The following is a 17,252-nucleotide window of genomic DNA, read 5'->3' as shown; positions in this document are numbered from 1 at the left end:
TTTCCACTTTAGAGTCAAAAGAGTGACAAGGAGGGGACTCACGGAGAAGACAGACAGGATTGCAGGAAAGTAGCAGGGGGGGAGGGAGGGCAGGATGGGGGAGAGAGCCACACTCCAGTCACCAGGCAGAGTGCCTCCCAGCTGACAAGGGGTGGGAGGTGCCGTCCGGCCCAGCTCTTTGGTCTGTGGGTGGAGGTGGGCAGACAGAACAGAGGGGGAGGTGGGGGGAGGACAAGAGGGGGGAGCAGCAGCAGAACATTTTCCTAGAGAGCTCTTTGTGTGGGTGTTTCTCCACGTGCTGTGTGGGCGCGCGTGTGTTGCGCTTGCAGTTATGGCAGTGCAAGCTGAGGTGTGCAGGCACACGTGTGTGCAGTTACGGCAGTGCAAGCTGAGGTGTGCAGGCATAAGTGTGCGCCTGTGTCACTGTGTCTCCAGGGTGATAAATACAGCAGGAGCTGTAACCAGGGCAGAGAAAGTGCGGAAATTTCCACAGAAATGAAAGTAGCATAGAAGAGGGAACATGCCAGGGCCAGCAAGTTCTTCGCCCCTGGCTGGCTGAGTACAAATCCTCCTTATATTTTCATAGAACATGGATACTGGGAAAGAATATTCCAAAGGCATATTCCAGACAGGAGGGACAGAGAGATTCTGAGCATCTCTCTCTCTCTCTCTCTCTCTCTCTCTCTCTCTCTCTCTCTGTGTGTGTGTGTGTGTGTGTGTGTGTGTGTGTGTGTGTGTGTGTGTATAAAACATCACAGAGTTCCAGAGCAGTGTCTGGGTCATTCAGGTCACTAAGTAGCTAAGTGGCAGGAATGACGCTGTTTTCTGGTAGGGACAGGGGCTCATTAGATAGGGGTGTGGCCATGTCTCCTTCAGTGGCAGAGCTAAGACCTGATAGTCAGGGTGCAGAGGGGAGGCCCTGGGGTGTCTGAGGTGTCTGGTAATGAGGGTGTGAGGCTCCGGAGTGTGCAGGGGTGCTAAGCAGCCCTTGCAGCAGGTCACGCGCTTGTCTGGGCTCAAGACCATTCCCTCCCTTGGGGAGCCCTCTCTCTCAGCATCCCCTCCCCTCAAGGGTTCCCTCTTCCCCCACACCACTTACTCCTCTGCCCCAGTGTTCAGCAAACTCTGCACACAGCAGGTGTTCAACAAGCACTTGTGAACACAGTAAATATTCAATGAGTGCAGCCCCAACCTCCCAAACTCTCCTCCCAGCCGCCTGAAGATGTCTCTGCAGACATCTGGGGCCCTGCCACGGAACACCACTAGCAGTTCACACTCACTCGCTCACTCAATCCTCCCAGGAACCTGCTAGTAGGTAGCTCCAAACGACACAGAAAGAACCCAGATCAGAGGCCTAAGCAAGTTCCATAGCCACACAGACTCTTAAGGAGATGTCTGCCTACACGCCCACGCTTTCCAGGGCAGAACGGTGCAGACAGCAGCATGAGCAAAGGACCAGTAAGAAGTTCCACGCTCCTCCAACCTGTGACCTACCTTCTCTCTCAGGGTCCCCTCCCCTGTCCTCCTCCAGGAAGCCCTTTTTCCTCCAAGCTCCCTCCCCCATACATCCAGGCTCTTCCTACCCCAAGCAACCTAAAGACACAAGTACAAGGACGGCCCTCCCTTCTGGCACTGGCCCCTGCTTTACAAATCCCTGTAATAGGGGCTGGAGAGATGGCTCAGTGGTTAAGAGCATTGCCTGCTCTTCCAAAGGTCCTGAGTTCAATTCCCGGCAACCACATGGTGGCTCACAACCATCTGTAATGAGGTCTGGTGCCCTCTTCTGGCCTTCAGACATACACACAGAAAGAATATTGCATACATACATAATAAATAAATTATTTTAAAAAAACCAAATCCCTGTGATAACAGTGCCTCCTGCCTTCGTGCCCCAACACCTGTGGTCACTTGAGGCTCAATGGCTCCTGCAGGGGAAAAGCATTCCACAGTGTCACAGCCAGTGCTGGTCACTGTCCCCTTCTCAGGGAGCACTCATGGAGGAAAACTGTGCAGGAAGCAGGAGGAGAGCTGAGGAGGCTCTAGTGTCAGGCAGTGGACAGTAGGCACTGGGTGAAGGGCTTCTACCTTCTCCCACGTCCAGAGCCTAAGGTCAAAGCCAGGGGCAGGGCTGAGTGGTCCAGCTGGCAGCAAAACAAAGACAGAGCCAGGACCATCACTCGAGGGGGAAGGGGTGTTTACACAGACCTTGTTCAAAATGAGCAACCATGAGCAGTCCATGATTGCCCCCTAGTGGCTGGATGTAGCCCCTTCAGCTAGTCCCTAAACCGGGGTAATGACAGGGTCAGCCCAGCAGAGGGCACCTCTCCTTGCATTGCCTTACTGTGGTGAACAATAAATACATCAAATCTAGGGAGATCTTGGGCCCTGTCCTGCCTGGAGGGCATGGTCGAATGGTTGGGTCAGCTGTGAAACAGGTCAGCAGGGCTGTCTCCTGACAAACACCACCCCTTCCTGAGAGATGAGACCCACAACAACCCACGTCCAGACAGCATCCAGTTTCCCACTGAGGGGACGACAAACAGAACACCGGCATCTCTGCTGCCTAGGCCACTGAGACGTGATGGTAACATCTTCCCGGGGGGTCTCCAGTTTGTCTTTGAATAGCTGGTTACCTCCTCTGCAGGTAGACAGGCTCTACTCTGGAGACATCTGCATGGGGCCCAGGGACAGGAAGTCCACCTCCCTAGTTCAGCAGTTCTGTGAGCTGCGCTCTCCCTGTCTCCAGCAGGGGCTAAGAAGGGCTGTGCTGTGCCACCAGCAAACAGATCTAGGCCCCAGCTCAGACGGCTGCAGGAATAGGGGCTCAGGCTTGTCCTGTACAGTGACACAGTAGTAGGTGAGGGCCAGGTCAGCCTCTGCTGGGACAGGGAGAGCAAACACTCAGAGAGCAGAACTCAGGCTCCAGGCTCCAGAGCGCCAGCACTGACCTCTAGCTTCACAACCAGCTGTGCCCTTAGCCCAAGATGCCAACCCCCCAGACGACTGCAGGCCCTAGCACCACAGTGTAAAATATACAGATATATTTATATTATCAAAAAGTATCTGAAGTCGGGGAGGGGTAGCAGACAGCCACAGCCCGGGCCTCCCCGCAGCATACACCAGAAGTGGGCTGACATCCCCAAGTCCAGCTTTCAGCCTGTAAAGCTTCCCAAGAGCTCCCTCCCGGACTCCTAGGAGTTTCTTCAGAGTAGCAGCCTATGGAAAGGGGATAGGCTCCCTCCCAGGTGAGCTCCCTCCCCTGCGGGACCCCAAGCCCTCCAGCCCCTCTGGCAGCGCTCCTGATTTCCGCCCATCTCTCCAACCCCACAAACTAACTCAAGGAGAGTGACCCTGGGTAAGCAAGTCAGGCCAGGAGCATTGCATGACTGGAGAGCAGGGGAGGGGAGTGGAGAGCAGGGGGGAGGGCCCCTCCCCTCCCAGGAAAATCTCATTGCCAGCCCCGTGAAGGAGCCTGTACTGCAGTCAGGATGCTGGGATGTAGGTGTGGCTTCCCCGTGCATGCAGAGCACGAAGGTGTCTCAACAGGAAGGCTTCCAGGAGGCAGTGCTGGTGTTCCAGAGCTCAGACAGGACGGAGGAGCTGCAGGGAGCGGAGAAGCCCAGTTCCTATAAGTGCTTAGTGACAGTGAGTCAGTGCAGAAACGTTAGCAGCTGGGGTTCCCAGGGCCAGACAGAGGGGGCCCAGAAACCTAGGGAAGGGACTAGAGGAGCTCTGAGAGAAATTGGGGAAGTGAAGGCAGGTACCCAACCAGGTATCCCCTCCCTCCTGCCCCCACGACTCCCCCTCTCCCGCCCCACAGGGCCCACAGGGCTCACAGGGCCCACAGGGCCCAGAGGCACTTACAGAGAGGGGATCGGAGGCGGTGAAGGCTGCCACCCTCCGGTGCCCTCCTCCCCCCATCCCCCGCCCCACAGGGCCCACAGGGCTCACAGGGCCCAGAGGCACTTACAGAGAGGGGATCGGCGGTGAAGGCCGCCACACTCCGGCGCATCTCATTTTCACTGCCACGCAGAGGGATCAGCGATACACTGCCCATCCGGACCTCGGGCACTACCCGGGACACTCTAGAAGGCTCTGAGGGCCATACCAGGCCTTCGTGCTAGAGAACAATCAGGAAGGGAGTGCTAGGGTCTGGGCCACATCTCAGTTTGCAGGCTCAGCTCCTGATCCACCCACCCTTCTCGGAAAAGCCTCCAGCTAGGATCTGAGCTGGTGCCCTCAGCTTTGACTGAGGCTGAGGAGAAGCGGCTGTTTGCAAATGACCGGATCCCAGCACAAACCAGTCAGCCAGATTACTCAACGACTTCCATGTCTGGATCCACAAACCTCCCGAAGAATGAAGCATCAAGAAAATCATTTCCCCCAGAAAATACTGTCCGTGCCTCCCCTTCTCACCAACCAAGAACTGCAGAAACCACTGTTTCCATTTAAGCTTTGACTATCAGGAAGCTCCCAGTTAAAATAATATAACTACAGAGAAAGAATTCAGCCCAGAGCCCTGGTAGTTTTGAATCTCTTCTCCCTAAACAGTTCTGAACTCTGCTGAGCATCTGTTCTAACTCATCTGTTTCGGCCTAAGCAGCCTCTGGCCTTGCTCTGGCTCAGGGGTGGTCCCCCAACCCCTGCAGCGTGGGTGTGGCCCTTCAGGCTCTGCCCCCTGCAGGCAGGTGCTGAGGGAGCTTATTCCTACACAACCACTCTAACTCACTGAAACTCGAGGTCTAGTTCAGCCTCCTGAGTGTGGTCTCAAAGCTCTTACAATCTGCTGCTGACTGACGCAGGCCAACCACTGGCAGGCCTGGCTTCTCCCCTTGCAAGTGTTGAATATGGTCATTCGAGTGAGAATGGCCATCATAGGCTCATATCAAATGCTTGGTCCCCAGTTGGTGGAACTGTTTGGGATTAGGAGGTGTGGCTTTGCTGGAGGAGGTGTGTCACTGCAGGAGAGGTTTTTAAGTTTCAAAAGTCTACGCCATTTCCAGTTAGCTTGCTCTCTTGCTCGCTCTCTCTCTGACTTCTGCTTATACATGAGGTATAAGGTCTTGGCTACTGCACCAACACCATGGCTGCCTGACGTTGCCATGCTCCCCACTACAGCCATCAGAGACTCTAACCCTGTGGAACTGTGAGGTCCCCAAACTAATGCTTTCTTTCTTATCTTTTTTACCCATAGGCCTTTAGATATGCTCTTTCCTCTGCCTGCCCTTAAGCCACTCTTCTCCGTGTCCAGAGACCCTAGTTCCTATGACGCCATCTCTGCTGCTGGCACTCTCCCTGGTGCAGCCTCTGGAGGAGACCCTGCACCTAGTACCTGTACAGAGAGGAAGGTGGCAAACCACTCCCGGAGCTCCATCTGTGTGTCACAGCAGAGGTACCTGTGGAAGGCACAGGTCGGGTTACTGCCCAGAGCCTCTGCCAGCCCCGTCTCCTGCCCACCTCCCAGCCCAGCCTCAGAACGAGGCCCTGGCTCACCACTGCTGCTTCTCGTGCTTCTCCGTCTCATGCACCACTGTGAAGCCCCAGCTGCAAAGAAGAACCAGAGAAGCTGTCACTTGACACTTGCCAAGACAGCCTGAGCAGAGCTGAGGCAGAGCGGAGGCTTCCCCTAGCATAGCACACTGAGGCCACTGCCCCTCATCTCTCCCCACCCCAACCTTGGGCCTGAGATGAGGATGCTGTGTGCCTAGCATGGTGGAGATACTGAGTTCAACCCTCAGCACCAAAAACCAAAAAACCACCCAACCGTACTGATGCCTGCCCAAGCTTACTCAAGAGCCAGAGTCAACCAGGCACGGCCAACAGATGAGGAGAAAGTTAGAAAACCAAGTCACATGACTGCAGTGCCTACCAGCCACAGTGGCATGCATCACTTTTCGACTTACTGAAACAATATACTCGGGGTTGGAGAGACACCTGCTGCAAGCATGAAACCTTGCAATCACATAAAAAGATGGATATGACTATGGGTGTCTGTAACCCCAGCACTGGGGGGCAGAGACAGGCAGGTGGATCCCCAAATCACGCTGGCCGGCCAGCCTAGCCCGGACGCTGAACTTCAGTGAGACCTTGTCTCAAGGCAATGACGCAGAGAGGGAGGGAGGCGGACACTCCAAGTCCTGCTCTGGCGTCCACGTGAGCATGCGTGGGTAAATGCAGCCAGGGGCTCAGTGGCAGCATCGCACACACATAAGCCTGCCCCAAGATACCTCATACACTCATTCTCAACAAAGCGGACCAGCAATTCTCAAACATGAACGGGCACTGTTACCCGAACATCTGAGGAGACACTGAGTCCTGGGCCGTATTCACAGAACCCCAAACCTGACAATCTGTGCTTCTGTGGTGTGCCCAGGAGATGCTACTGGCCAAGAAGAGCCCGAGTACAGAACTATACCACCCATAAAGCTTAACCCCAGCTCTGCCTCCTACTGGTCCTAGCCACAGGCCTGGCTTACCAGGTAGGTGGCCGCAGTTTCTTCTTTACACCCAGGTAGACTCTGAGGCTCTTGACTGGCCACTCCCTCTCAGGCCGGTGACTCTGGGAGGACACTTCATCAGTCAGGGGGGTACAGTGGGGAGTGGCTCTTCTGCCAGCAAACTGCCCTCCCCCACCCCCAGCACCCAGGCTGTCCAGGAAGCTTTCTCACGAAAACCCTTCCTGTTCATTGTCCAGCCACAGCCGCCACTCTCTGCAGCAGCATCAGACAGTCAACCCTCAGTCCTCAAGGTAGCATTCCCGCTGGGAGGGCCAGGGTGACGATTCCCAGCCCCTACTGCCTGGCTGGTAGCAGAGGCCGGACACCACCACCAGCTGGAAGGCAATCTGAATGCCCTCCTCCACAACACTTGGAAGCAGATTACTCTCCCTCCCTGCCCACAGAGGCTCCAGGGTTGACCGTGTGAATTGAAGCTTGGGGACCAGCAATCGCTAGCACTTTGGCCCCATCAGAAGGCCAGTGTCTCAAGCTGAAGCTTAATGGCTGTTCTGTATGATAGGCCAGAGGGAGGAATTCCCAGTGGTCTGAGACAGGAAGCAAAAGACCCATACACCAGGGTGGGGAACCAGATTACTGAAACACTTGCCTGGGCCCCACCTTTGCATATATAGGTCTGTGCTTGGAAGAAGCAGGCTGGCTCAAAGGCAGAGGGAAGGGGATAGGAACAGTGACCTTCTGCTTGAAGGTCAATGACCTTCCTCCTGTTCTGGGAGCCCTCTGCTTAGAGTCCTCCCCGAATCAGGCACCCCTGCAGCCAGCAGGGCATCAGGAAGGGCAGTAGGGGAAGAGGATGCAACTGGGGCTCCAAAACTGAGCCATCCCCACCTGGGTCCCATCATTGCTCCCAGCTGTCCCCAGGCATGGCTCCTCTGCAGGAGAGAGAATGATCTGGCTGGGAACCAGAGGGGCCTTCTGTGTCACCTCAGGGATATGGCTAGAGCCCCTGTATGATCCAGGGCCTCAGGAAAGAGAGCACCTCACTCAACAATCACAACATCTCCCAAAGATCCCGGAACACACCTGGTTACAGGTGTGGGAATCAAGAAATTGGGTGGACAAGGAAGCTAAGGCTGTGGTAGAAAGTGGGATAGGGCGGAACGCAGGGAGGAAGACCTGCTCCCCAACAGGCAGAGATAAAACTGAGACACTGAAAAAGTTAGCTTGAGCACTAGGAGGCAGGAGGAATGGAGTGCACAGCAGTCCCGGGCAGGGCAGGAGGTCGACAGCCCCCTCATCTGGAAACACATACTTCAGGCTGAGAGAGTAGGAGGCAGAGGTACCAAGACACTTGTACTTCCAAGCAGCTCTGGGTTCTGGCTACACTGATGTCCAAGGTCATGGGCAAGGAATAAAATTTATGCTCATGGTACCTCACGCTGGTGCCATGATTTTTCTAGAATATGCCTTTCTCACATGCTCCAGGGTCTGGACAACAGAAGGTCTTGGAGTGGGGACTGAGAGGCCACAGAGTCTGCTGTACCCTAATTTCTAATAGTCTGTCCTGTGGCCCCATGAACCAACTGACGTCAGCATCACCAGCACTTCAGTGGCCTTGCCACATGGGCTGGTTCTGCCAGGCAGAGGCCCTGCAGTACTGACAGCATTGCCTGCTTCCACTGACAGCCTCCCGGCCATACCCTGGAACTCTCCTGGCCCCTCTCTCCATGCCAAGAGATCAGCAGCTGCCTTTCCAGGTGTCTCAAGCACCCCCACTCCCCTCCTACCCACATGATGGCTTCACTCTGCTCCGCCAGACTAAGGAAGCACCTCTAGGATGGCCAGGGGAGATAACGTCTTAGAACCATGCTGGACTGACTGCGGGAGTGAACAGGCTCAGAAGTGAATGAGAGACCCGTGAGGAGGAGAAGACAAACGGAGGTGCTTGCTGGGCGTCGTGAGCAGAGGAACAATGTGCAAAGACACAGAGAGTAGACACTACACCAAATGATGGATCCTCCACTACAGCCAATCTGCTCTCATGCGCTCAGGGGATGCAAGGGACTAGAAAGGGCTGGAGACTGTGCTGAAATCGCTGCAGGACCTCAGGCTAGAACACCATGCTTGGCATCGCACCTCCTCCTTCCTTTCGCATAACCATCCACACTCCGTGTGCCCTAAAGCACAGGTGCTACCTACAGGGTACCACGGAAAGTAGATTCTCAGCTGAACCCGAGCTAGGGGCAACCCCCAAGCAGAAATTACAGGCAGGGCAGCCTCGAGAGGAAAGTGGAGGGCCCCTGTGGGTGGCCAAAGAAAGCTGGGAGGCTGGGTGGACACATCCTCCCGATGAAGAATGTTCTGGTTTGGCACCTCAGGGTCAGCAGTGTCAAGGGCATCAGACAGCTGCAGCCCTTTGGGTTTGGAAGGGGGGCAGCTCTGAGAGCAGTGGAGCAAGTGAAACCATTTTAATCCAAACTTGGGTCTTTATTGCTGGCTCCAAAATGTCTTCTCTGTGTACTATGGAAAATTCTAGTATCACACCAACTAGAGACCCTATCTTGGAGAAAAGCTCTCAGTTTGGGGCTAGGAGTGAAAGGCCAGTGACCACTGGAAACCATGCTTGGGGAGAACCGGGAGCCCTGACCATCCCTAAGCTCCACCCGGCTTGCCTGGGCCCAGGTGGTGTAAGGCAAGGCAGCTGGCCCACAGCTACTCACGGTCTCGGGGACCCCGCTCCACGGCCTTTGGCTCTGTTTGATAGAGGAGCAGGGTTATGAAGGGCATCAGCCCAGTCTAGAGCCAGGACAGATTATGTAGGTAGTGCGAAGAGAAAGGGGAGGGGGTACAGGCAGGGCGTGTGTGTGTGTGTGTGTGTGTGTGTGTGTGTGTAGAAGATGGCGGTCCCAAGGGGTCTGGTCTAGGACAACACCTGGCACGTGTGTAGAGTAGGTCAGAAGGGGCAAAGTACACACGGCCACAGTATGGGAGCATGTGTATGATGTCATGGCAATCTCACTCACGCCCAGGCCTCAGGGGGCCACAGCAGAAGACACAGCTATTGTCAGCCATTGTGTTGCTGAGACCCTCAGATGGGGACCGCACTCTTGGAGACCATGAGTGCCAATGCAATGTTTGCATATGGTGTCTGAGCACATACAAGACACAAGTGTCCATCCCAGGGCTTACCCGAACCTCCTTATAGAGTCGCAGGCAGCTGCTGTTGAGAATGAAGTAGCGATCATGGAAGCCACCCGAGGGCAGCCCCAGACCCAGGAGGCTTCGGTCTTCCCGGAACTTCATCATGCCGTGCTTGGTGTCCCCCACACGGCTGGCTAGGGGAGGACTGGAGTGGGCATGGGCTATACTACCCCCCCTACCAACCTCAGGGCCCCACGTCATGTCCCAGCCTCCATGAGAGTCCCCCAGTTCCCCCCGTGGGCACCAGGTCCTACTTACCCAGATACAACAGCATGGCCTCCATGGACTGGTACTTCTTCACCACCAGGTGGCTGTCGATGCCCAGCCCATGTACAATGGGCAGCACCTTCTCCGCAAAGTGTAATGGGCGCTCTGCGGAGAAGCCACACCATTGCCACTGGATCCACACGGTATAAAACCACCAAGGGCAAGCACACGCGCACACGCCACCTACATGCCTTCCCCTCCACCAGCATCATAACATACCATAGTTATGATCACCCTTTCTGTAAGCCAGCTTCTGGCTGTTACACCTAGCTACAACCAAAACCAAGCCTGTACTGTTTCTCACCCATGTGTCCCCAACAAACACTGCCCCTGCCCAGACCAAAAGTACTCCAGTTCCTTCCACCCTTGCAGGTTAAATCTGGTACGTCCCTCTGCATTGTCCCACGGTCTGGCTTCTACGGCCTGCAGCATGTTCTCCCAGTCTAGTAGCGAGCCGTGTCTCCCCAAAGCCCTGTCACTGACCATCAGATGGCCCTGCCTCCCCCTCAGGGCCTGAGTGGCTGCTTCCACCTTCAGTCCCACCCTGTGTTTCCTCATCTCTTGGAGAGCTCAGCTCAGTGCTAGAGCTGTGCACTTTCTGGGAGCCCTGTCCTGTCTTTACCAAGGAGCCCTTGCTCTTCCTCACAGCAGGCTCAGGGACTCCACAGCCACTGGTCCTGCCATAGGCTCATCAGACAGCCTGAGTCTTCCCTTTAGTCAGCTAACACCATGGTGGTTGTCTGTTTCTGGGAATGATCACAGTATTGGCATTTCCATCCTTACCAGACTGACCCCTGTGAACAGAGGAACCATGGACTATTGCCTGGCTCTTCAGCAGATGCGTACGTCAGCAACAGTTCCACCTCTCGTCCCAACACCACTCCCTTCACCACAAAAAGCTTCAGTCAGCCCACTCACTCCACAGACAGGCTTTCCCAGGATACGATCACTACCACCACCTTCTTTACCCCGAGAGTAATATCACCCTACAATCCTATTGTCCTACAGCAACACCATTCTGACACATGGGAGAGCATCATCACGACTGGCACCACCTGCCCCTCCCCGTCCACCATCAGCTCCAGCACAGCCACCACCTGGACCTGCTAGCTGCCATCACCACCAGCATGGAAACCACAAAGGTCATTAGGGTGTCAGCAAAAAGTGTCATCCAAATCCTCTGGGTCCCAGATTGTAGGGGGCAGGAGGAATGAAGGCTGGGCTGAGGCCATCCATGGTCACTCACCTGCCTCCTCCTTCTCGTTGACCTCGAAGCAGGTCCAGTAGTCCTTTTCCCTGATGCTCACACTGCGCCGGTCTAGGATCTCCAGGACAAGCTCCTCTGCTGTCATGGATGCGGGGATCTGCAGCCACCCAAGAGATCAGCCAGGCCCAAATGCGTCACCACAATCTCCTGTGATTTAGGCCCCAAACCCACTCCTCCCTGGATCCACTGAGCCCCAAGATGCACAGAGGCAGTATTTGGGGATTCTCATACATCTCAGAGTGGCTCAGCCTGGCCCAACAGCCCCTACCTTGACATGCTGTTCAGTTTCCTCCTTCTTCTCCTCCAGGTACACAGTACAGATGAAGTCACCCGCATGCTGCAGGAGAGATGGGGCTCAGCGAGAGGCCTGGGGAGCAATGCCAGCAGCCAGCACAACCAACCCAAACCCTGGCCTGAACCTGGGTCCCACTGGCAGTGCCTGCTACTCGCATCTTCACAATGGCAGTGACTTCCTCCCTCTGCTTCCTCAGCTCCTCCTCGTCCACCTGGGAAGGGCCAGAAGGTCAGTGCCATCGGAGAGGCTTAGCCTTGCCCATCTTTCCCTAGCCCCAAGCCCTGATTGGGACGCACACTGAACACCACCACATAGTGGTTGATGAGGTCTTCCACCACCTTGCCGGCCTTGTAGTCTTGCCCGTCTGTCTGGAAGAGCGTGGGCCCAAATACAATGGCCAGGTTGTGTGTGTTCATTTGGTTTGTGTCTGAGAAGCACTGTACACTGGAAGGAGAACAAAGGAGCTAGGATCGAGGAGCCTGCCACCCACCTTCCCCATTCCCGTCAGGCCCAAAAAGACAGAATGGACCCCAATTAAGGAGTGAAAGAATGTATCTCAGGTGCTGGCATGGTATAGAGAGGGCAGGGAAGTGAGGGCATTTGGCCTCAGTAACCTGGCCCCAAACTGGCAAAAAAAAAAAAAAAAAACACCTCATAGCCTCTATCCTGTAGGAAGTAAACTGAGATACAACATCCAAGATCAGGACAGTCATTGGCTGGTCCCTAGGCCCACCTGCTTGCCTACCTGAGGGCAGTCGGCCAGGAAGAGAGTACAAGAATTTTCTCCACCCGTCCACCCAGAGCCTCACACTGACATAGCCTCTCACCAGTACAGATGGCTGACCAGGGCCTTCACAGTCGCCCGGTTGACAGGAGGCAGATGCACCAAGAGCTCTCGGTACCTGGAGATCTTTTCCTCCTCATCCTCGATCTCTGGGTGGGGGGGGGATGGACTGGGTTAGAAACTGGTCCCCAAAGCCCCCTCCCAGCAGCTTTGCTTCTCATGATGGTGATAGCACTCCCAAGCACCTAGCAGGGACTGGGACCTCTCTGTCCTCCACCTCTAAGCAACCCCATCTCTGTAGCATGACTAGAGGCAGAGAAGCAGAGTAGGCAGAGGAGCTGGGGCCAGCCCTGTCCAGAGTATGATGGGGATATCCTGACGTAGGGTGGACAAGGCTGAATGCAGGCAGCAGGACCCACCAGAGGCCTCCAGCCAGGCCAGGCGCTGTGCACGAGTGAAGAGCCCATCAGGCAGGTCCCTCAGGAAGCGTTTGAGTGCAGAGGAGACGTCATCCACGTGCTGCTCGCCCTCTTTGAGGTGCACAGAGCGAGCGTCCTGCCTCAGGCTCTCCAGGAGTCTCTGGGTCTTAGAGGTCTGACCACACTTGCGATAGATACCCTCTGAGGTCAAGCCTGGGGAGGGAGTTACACCGCTCTTTTTAGAGGGTTCCTAGGCACTGGGGGCTGGGCATCACCAGAGGAGGGGAGCGCTCACCACACTGTGTGATGTAGTCCACACAGCGGTACACGATCACTGGGATGTCTGAGTCCCCAAGCTGTTGCTCTGACAGTGTGTCTCCCAAGCTGGCTGCTGCTTTCTGGATGGCTCCAAGCCAACCCATGAAGTCCAGCCGCCGCTCACCCTGGATGTACAGTGTCCTGGACCAGAGACAGTCACTGTCCCACCTATGTGTCCCTGTGTCCCGCCTCTCCCCAGGCGATTGGACTGCTTCAGGCTTCTCCAGGCCCCTCAGGGAAACTAGGGCTCACCTCCTCCGCTCCACCAGCACCAAAACTTGGTTCTCGCTGTCTCCTTGGATAGCTGTGGGGCGGGGGGGAGACAGTCAAAGTGAGTCCCAGGCTTTGTTTATGACTCCCAAACTGCTCCCTCATGAGGCCCTCTGAGAGCTCACCCTTGGGTCCCACCCACCAACCTAAAGGGTTACTCAGATGTTCTCCAAGGACAGGAGAGGATATTGGAGGGCAGGCTGGGTCATCTGGCCTCAGGCCAGAATAGAATTCAGACTTCTAGACAAGGGCTGGGGCAAGGGGACTGGGACAAGGGGCCCTAGAAATTGGGGGGCAAGGTTAATACACATACAAAGCTCCTGCAATCTCCGGAGCTGCAGTGGCTCTTCCCAGGGCCCCTCAGGGAAGACAGCCCGGAGTTCAGAGCCAGCCAAGGCGAACCAGCCTTCCTGAGCCTGCTGGAGGCTCAGGCCAGCTTTGTAGGGTAGGCGCCCAAGCCGCTCAAAGTCCCGGGCTAGCAGGTCCTCAGCCAGGGGAGGCACGAATGCCTAGTTGAGGAGACAGTGGGGAGAGACAAAGTCAACACTGCATAGCCTTCTGGAGAAAGCCAGGCTCCTCGGCCTGTGGGTGAGGGCTCTTTCCCATCCAGCTACTTCCTTTCCTCCTCCCCAAGGCAGAACCTAGCACAGTGACAGACTTTGGTATCATGTACCCATTTGGATGTGTCCTTCTCTTGGGATGACCCTTCTCTGAGTTTCCACAGTGCCCACACACTCAGGCATCTGCTACACCACTGGCTATGCTACTGTGTCTGGACTCAGTCTGCCCCACTCCCATGGAAACAGACGACCCAAGACTGATACACCCGGGTCCTCAGGGCTCTGGGCTCTGATCCTCGGAAGGCACAGAGAGCTCATCAATGAGCTAATGAGGGATGGAGAGAGGGTACGTGGCTCTCGTCTCTAAGGCGGATCTCCCCTTGCCTTTCTCGCTAGTCTGAGTGCACACCTGCACGGCTAAGACACTAAGAGGCTAAGTGCACCATCCGTGCTACGATGGCCCATGCCTTGCCCCTCATGGGTACCAGGGGGCTGCAACCTATGCTTCCCTTCACCTGAGAGGTCTGTCCTGAGTCTGCCCCATCAGAACTGGGTCCCACCCTGTCTCTATCACACACCTGCCCGCTCACCCAGGCCCACCTTGGCAATGCACTTGACCCATTCATGAGCCAGCTCTGCATTCTCCAGTCCAAACAGGTACAGCCGCTCTCCCTCTGTGTACACCTCAAAGGTGTGCTCGAAGCTGCAAACAACCAGTATTCACCCTTCTACTCCTCTGCCCCCTGCCCTTATCAGGACCCCTCCCTGGCCTCCCGAGAGGTGGGCACACAGCCCTGGCTGCGGTCTCATGAGATAAGGCCAATGCTTTCCAGTCCTGTGTGTGGCCCTAAGAAGGCCCTGTTCTCTGGGCCAATGTACCTGCCTCCCCAACCAGAAGCTGAACTTCATGGACACTAGCAGTTTGTGGTTGTGGCCAGGGATGCTCACCCGTGGGTGTCCAGAGGGGAAACTGCCAGGCACACAATCTCACCGGCCCGGATCTCCCCATTGGGTGTCACTGCCCGTTCATTCTCGTAGTAACTCAGGACCCCGTCACTAAGGACACACCAGCGCCGGCTGAACTCTGGGAAGAAGTTTGGTAGAGGACCGTGAAGAAGTCCCCAGCTCTGCTGATTCACTCCTGCCTTTTTCCTGGATCCCTGTCCCTCCCCATCTATAGGCTCTCCATCCAAGCGCACACTTCCCTGAGGGTTCCCCAGTGGCAGCTCTCTGCACCGAACCCCCACCGCTCTCCCCTTTAACCTCTCCATGAACTTTTGGCCTCTATCTTGGAGGTCAAGAGTAGTAGAGTCTTGATCCTACTTCCGTTCAGATGTTAGATCCCGTGCTGCCCCCAATCCTTGGCCACTCCTAGCTTCCATCCACCTTGCTCCCTCTACCCATAGTGCCAATGGCATAGGAAGTCTTGGGACCCACCCCATGCCCACTCTTCTTTGCCAGATGCACACCTCATTCTATAGTCTGTCTCCTACGATGGTTCTGAGGATGCACAAAATCCCCAAAGGGCAGAGAAATGGGAACCTAAACCATGAAGGTACAAGAAGGAACAGAACATCCAAGCCAGGAGGCTTCAGTAGCTTTCGGCACTAGCCTCACCGTGGCTCAGCGCTTCCTGGCACCCAAGGTGAAAAGGATGCCTCAGGGGGGTTACATGAATGACATCAGCAGGCAGAGGGAAATGGATCAGGAGCAGCTCAGGGTTACACTGTCTGGGAATCAGAGTGGTGCTGAGAGAGGCTGTCCCTCATCCCATCTGTGTGACCCAACACTGCCTTCTGAGGTCCATGTGCCCCAAGCCCGTCCACAGAAGCAGCTGGCCCTTCTGTGGTCTCCTCCACTCTGAAGATGTACATCCTTGGGTACTCAGGCTGCAACAGGTACCATGTATACAAAGATACACAAGGAAGGACAACTGAGCAGGGTGTGATGGCTCTGTCTATAATTTAGCCACATGGAAGGCTGAGACAGGGAGCTTGAGCTCAGAGACTTGTAAAGAAGAGGGGAAAAAGTCTAAAAATCACAAGGAACAGTAAGAAGAAAAAACAGGATTGAGGGTGACGTGCAACACAGCATGAAGCAGCTGGGGATCACAGGAGATCCCTGCAGATGTGACATTTGAAGGGACACCTGGGGCAGAGAGGTGGGTATAAATCTGGCGTGGAGGACATGACAGGGCCAGGGCAGAACCAGGAGGGGATCTGTGCTGTGAGAGGGTGGCAGCTGACAGTGGCTCTCGGAGGGTGTAGAAAGACTGTGTGTTGTACTTGGAGTCAGGGAATAATTGAAAGGCAGCTGAGATCTGAGAGGGACGGTACTCAAGTCCTCAAACTGCCTTCCATTCATATCTGGAATGAGCCAGATGCCCAGCCCAAGACTTCACCCAACAGGGGCTTCATCCAGACTTCAGGCTTGAGGAAACAGCAGTGCCACACCCAGCCCCGACCCCAACCAGTCCGCTTCTCAAGCACCTACTGTATCCAAGAGACTTTCCAGGCGGTTCTGCCAGAGTGTTGTGGAATAGTATTTTAAGACAGGTCACATTTGTTTATGCTGCGGAACATTTGTTTAATGATGCAAAGATGTGTTGCATTGTTTTATGTTGCATTTGTTTAACTCTGTGAAGCTGTGATTCTTTGTCTGGATAAAACACCTGATTGGGCTAATAAATAGCTGAACGGCCAATAGGAAGGAAAAAAATAGGTGAGGCTGGCAGGTAGAGAGAATAAATGGGAGGAGAAATCTGGAATTAAAGAGAACAAGCAGCGAGAGAAGGAGGAGAAATCAAGGGTTCAGCCACCTAAAGAGCAAGTCAGTGTAGAAGTAAGAAGTAAAAAAGGGAATACAGAAATAAAGAAAGGTAAAAGCCCAGATGCAAAAGATAGGCAGGAAAATTTAAGTTAAAAAAAAAAACTGGTTAGAAATAAGCCAAGCTAAGACCGGGCATTTGTAAGTAATAAGCCTCTGTGTGTTTATTGGGAGCTGGGTGGAGGACCCCCCAAAAGAGTAAGAGAAAAACAACCACACCAGAGTCCACTTGGCACCCTTAGCCCACCAGCAGAGTCAGTCCTAGCGTCCTGGCCCTGCAGCCAGGCTAACACACCATGGCAGGGGCGGTATGGTGCAGCGCTCACCTTCCCGGGCACGGCGGTCCTGTAGAGGCTTGCCAGCAGAAGCAGTTTTGTACAGGAAGCCACTGTGGCTCACAGTTGGCAGGATCACGGAGTAGTGCTTTTCCAAGGGCTTCACTGAGTCCAGCCGAGGGACCTCTTTGGAGCAGAAGAAAGAACGGTGGTGGTCAAGCTGGGTGTCCAGGAGGTGTCTGGTCACAGTCCTGCTTCCTCAGCTCCCTACCAGCACCTCAGGGTCCTAGTGCCACCTTCATATCCACCTCTGCC

The 17,252-nt window shown here is 55.1% G+C and overlaps 1 protein-coding gene across 6 annotated transcripts in view; it reads right to left on the bottom strand.

Annotated features, from left to right (window-relative positions):
- Positions 1-3,026: 3,026 nt before the first annotated feature.
- Arap1 (ArfGAP with RhoGAP domain, ankyrin repeat and PH domain 1) overlaps positions 3,027-17,252 on the bottom strand; it is a 59,721-nt gene continuing 45,495 nt past the window's right edge. For 4 of the 6 annotated variants that reach the window (XM_075971616.1, XM_075971618.1, XM_075971617.1 and 1 more), the window contains 20 exons: positions 16,989-17,123; positions 14,785-14,920; positions 14,437-14,539; positions 13,590-13,785; positions 13,259-13,310; positions 12,984-13,147; positions 12,689-12,901; positions 12,313-12,418; positions 11,782-11,929; positions 11,610-11,696; positions 11,459-11,527; positions 11,170-11,287; positions 9,915-10,028; positions 9,645-9,790; positions 9,176-9,208; positions 6,477-6,559; positions 5,494-5,544; positions 5,333-5,396; positions 3,971-4,120; positions 3,027-3,600 (listed from right to left, as the gene is read on the bottom strand). In XM_075971616.1, the coding sequence (XP_075827731.1) occupies positions 3,583-3,600; positions 3,971-4,120; positions 5,333-5,396; positions 5,494-5,544; positions 6,477-6,559; positions 9,176-9,208; positions 9,645-9,790; positions 9,915-10,028; positions 11,170-11,287; positions 11,459-11,527; positions 11,610-11,696; positions 11,782-11,929; positions 12,313-12,418; positions 12,689-12,901; positions 12,984-13,147; positions 13,259-13,310; positions 13,590-13,785; positions 14,437-14,539; positions 14,785-14,920; positions 16,989-17,123 (2,186 nt within the window). In that variant the 3' untranslated portion in view covers positions 3,027-3,582. The remainder of the gene's footprint in view (positions 3,601-3,970; positions 4,121-5,332; positions 5,397-5,493; positions 5,545-6,476; positions 6,560-9,175; positions 9,209-9,644; positions 9,791-9,914; positions 10,029-11,169; positions 11,288-11,458; positions 11,528-11,609; positions 11,697-11,781; positions 11,930-12,312; positions 12,419-12,688; positions 12,902-12,983; positions 13,148-13,258; positions 13,311-13,589; positions 13,786-14,436; positions 14,540-14,784; positions 14,921-16,988; positions 17,124-17,252) is intronic. The other 2 variants (XM_075971619.1, XM_075971621.1) reach the window with 1 other exon arrangement.

This window comes from Microtus pennsylvanicus, chromosome 5, assembly GCF_037038515.1.
Source record: "Microtus pennsylvanicus isolate mMicPen1 chromosome 5, mMicPen1.hap1, whole genome shotgun sequence".
NCBI lineage: Eukaryota > Metazoa > Chordata > Mammalia > Rodentia > Cricetidae > Microtus > Microtus pennsylvanicus.
Note: the sequence above shows the minus strand (reverse complement) of the source record. Positions and strands in the feature narration are given on the sequence as shown.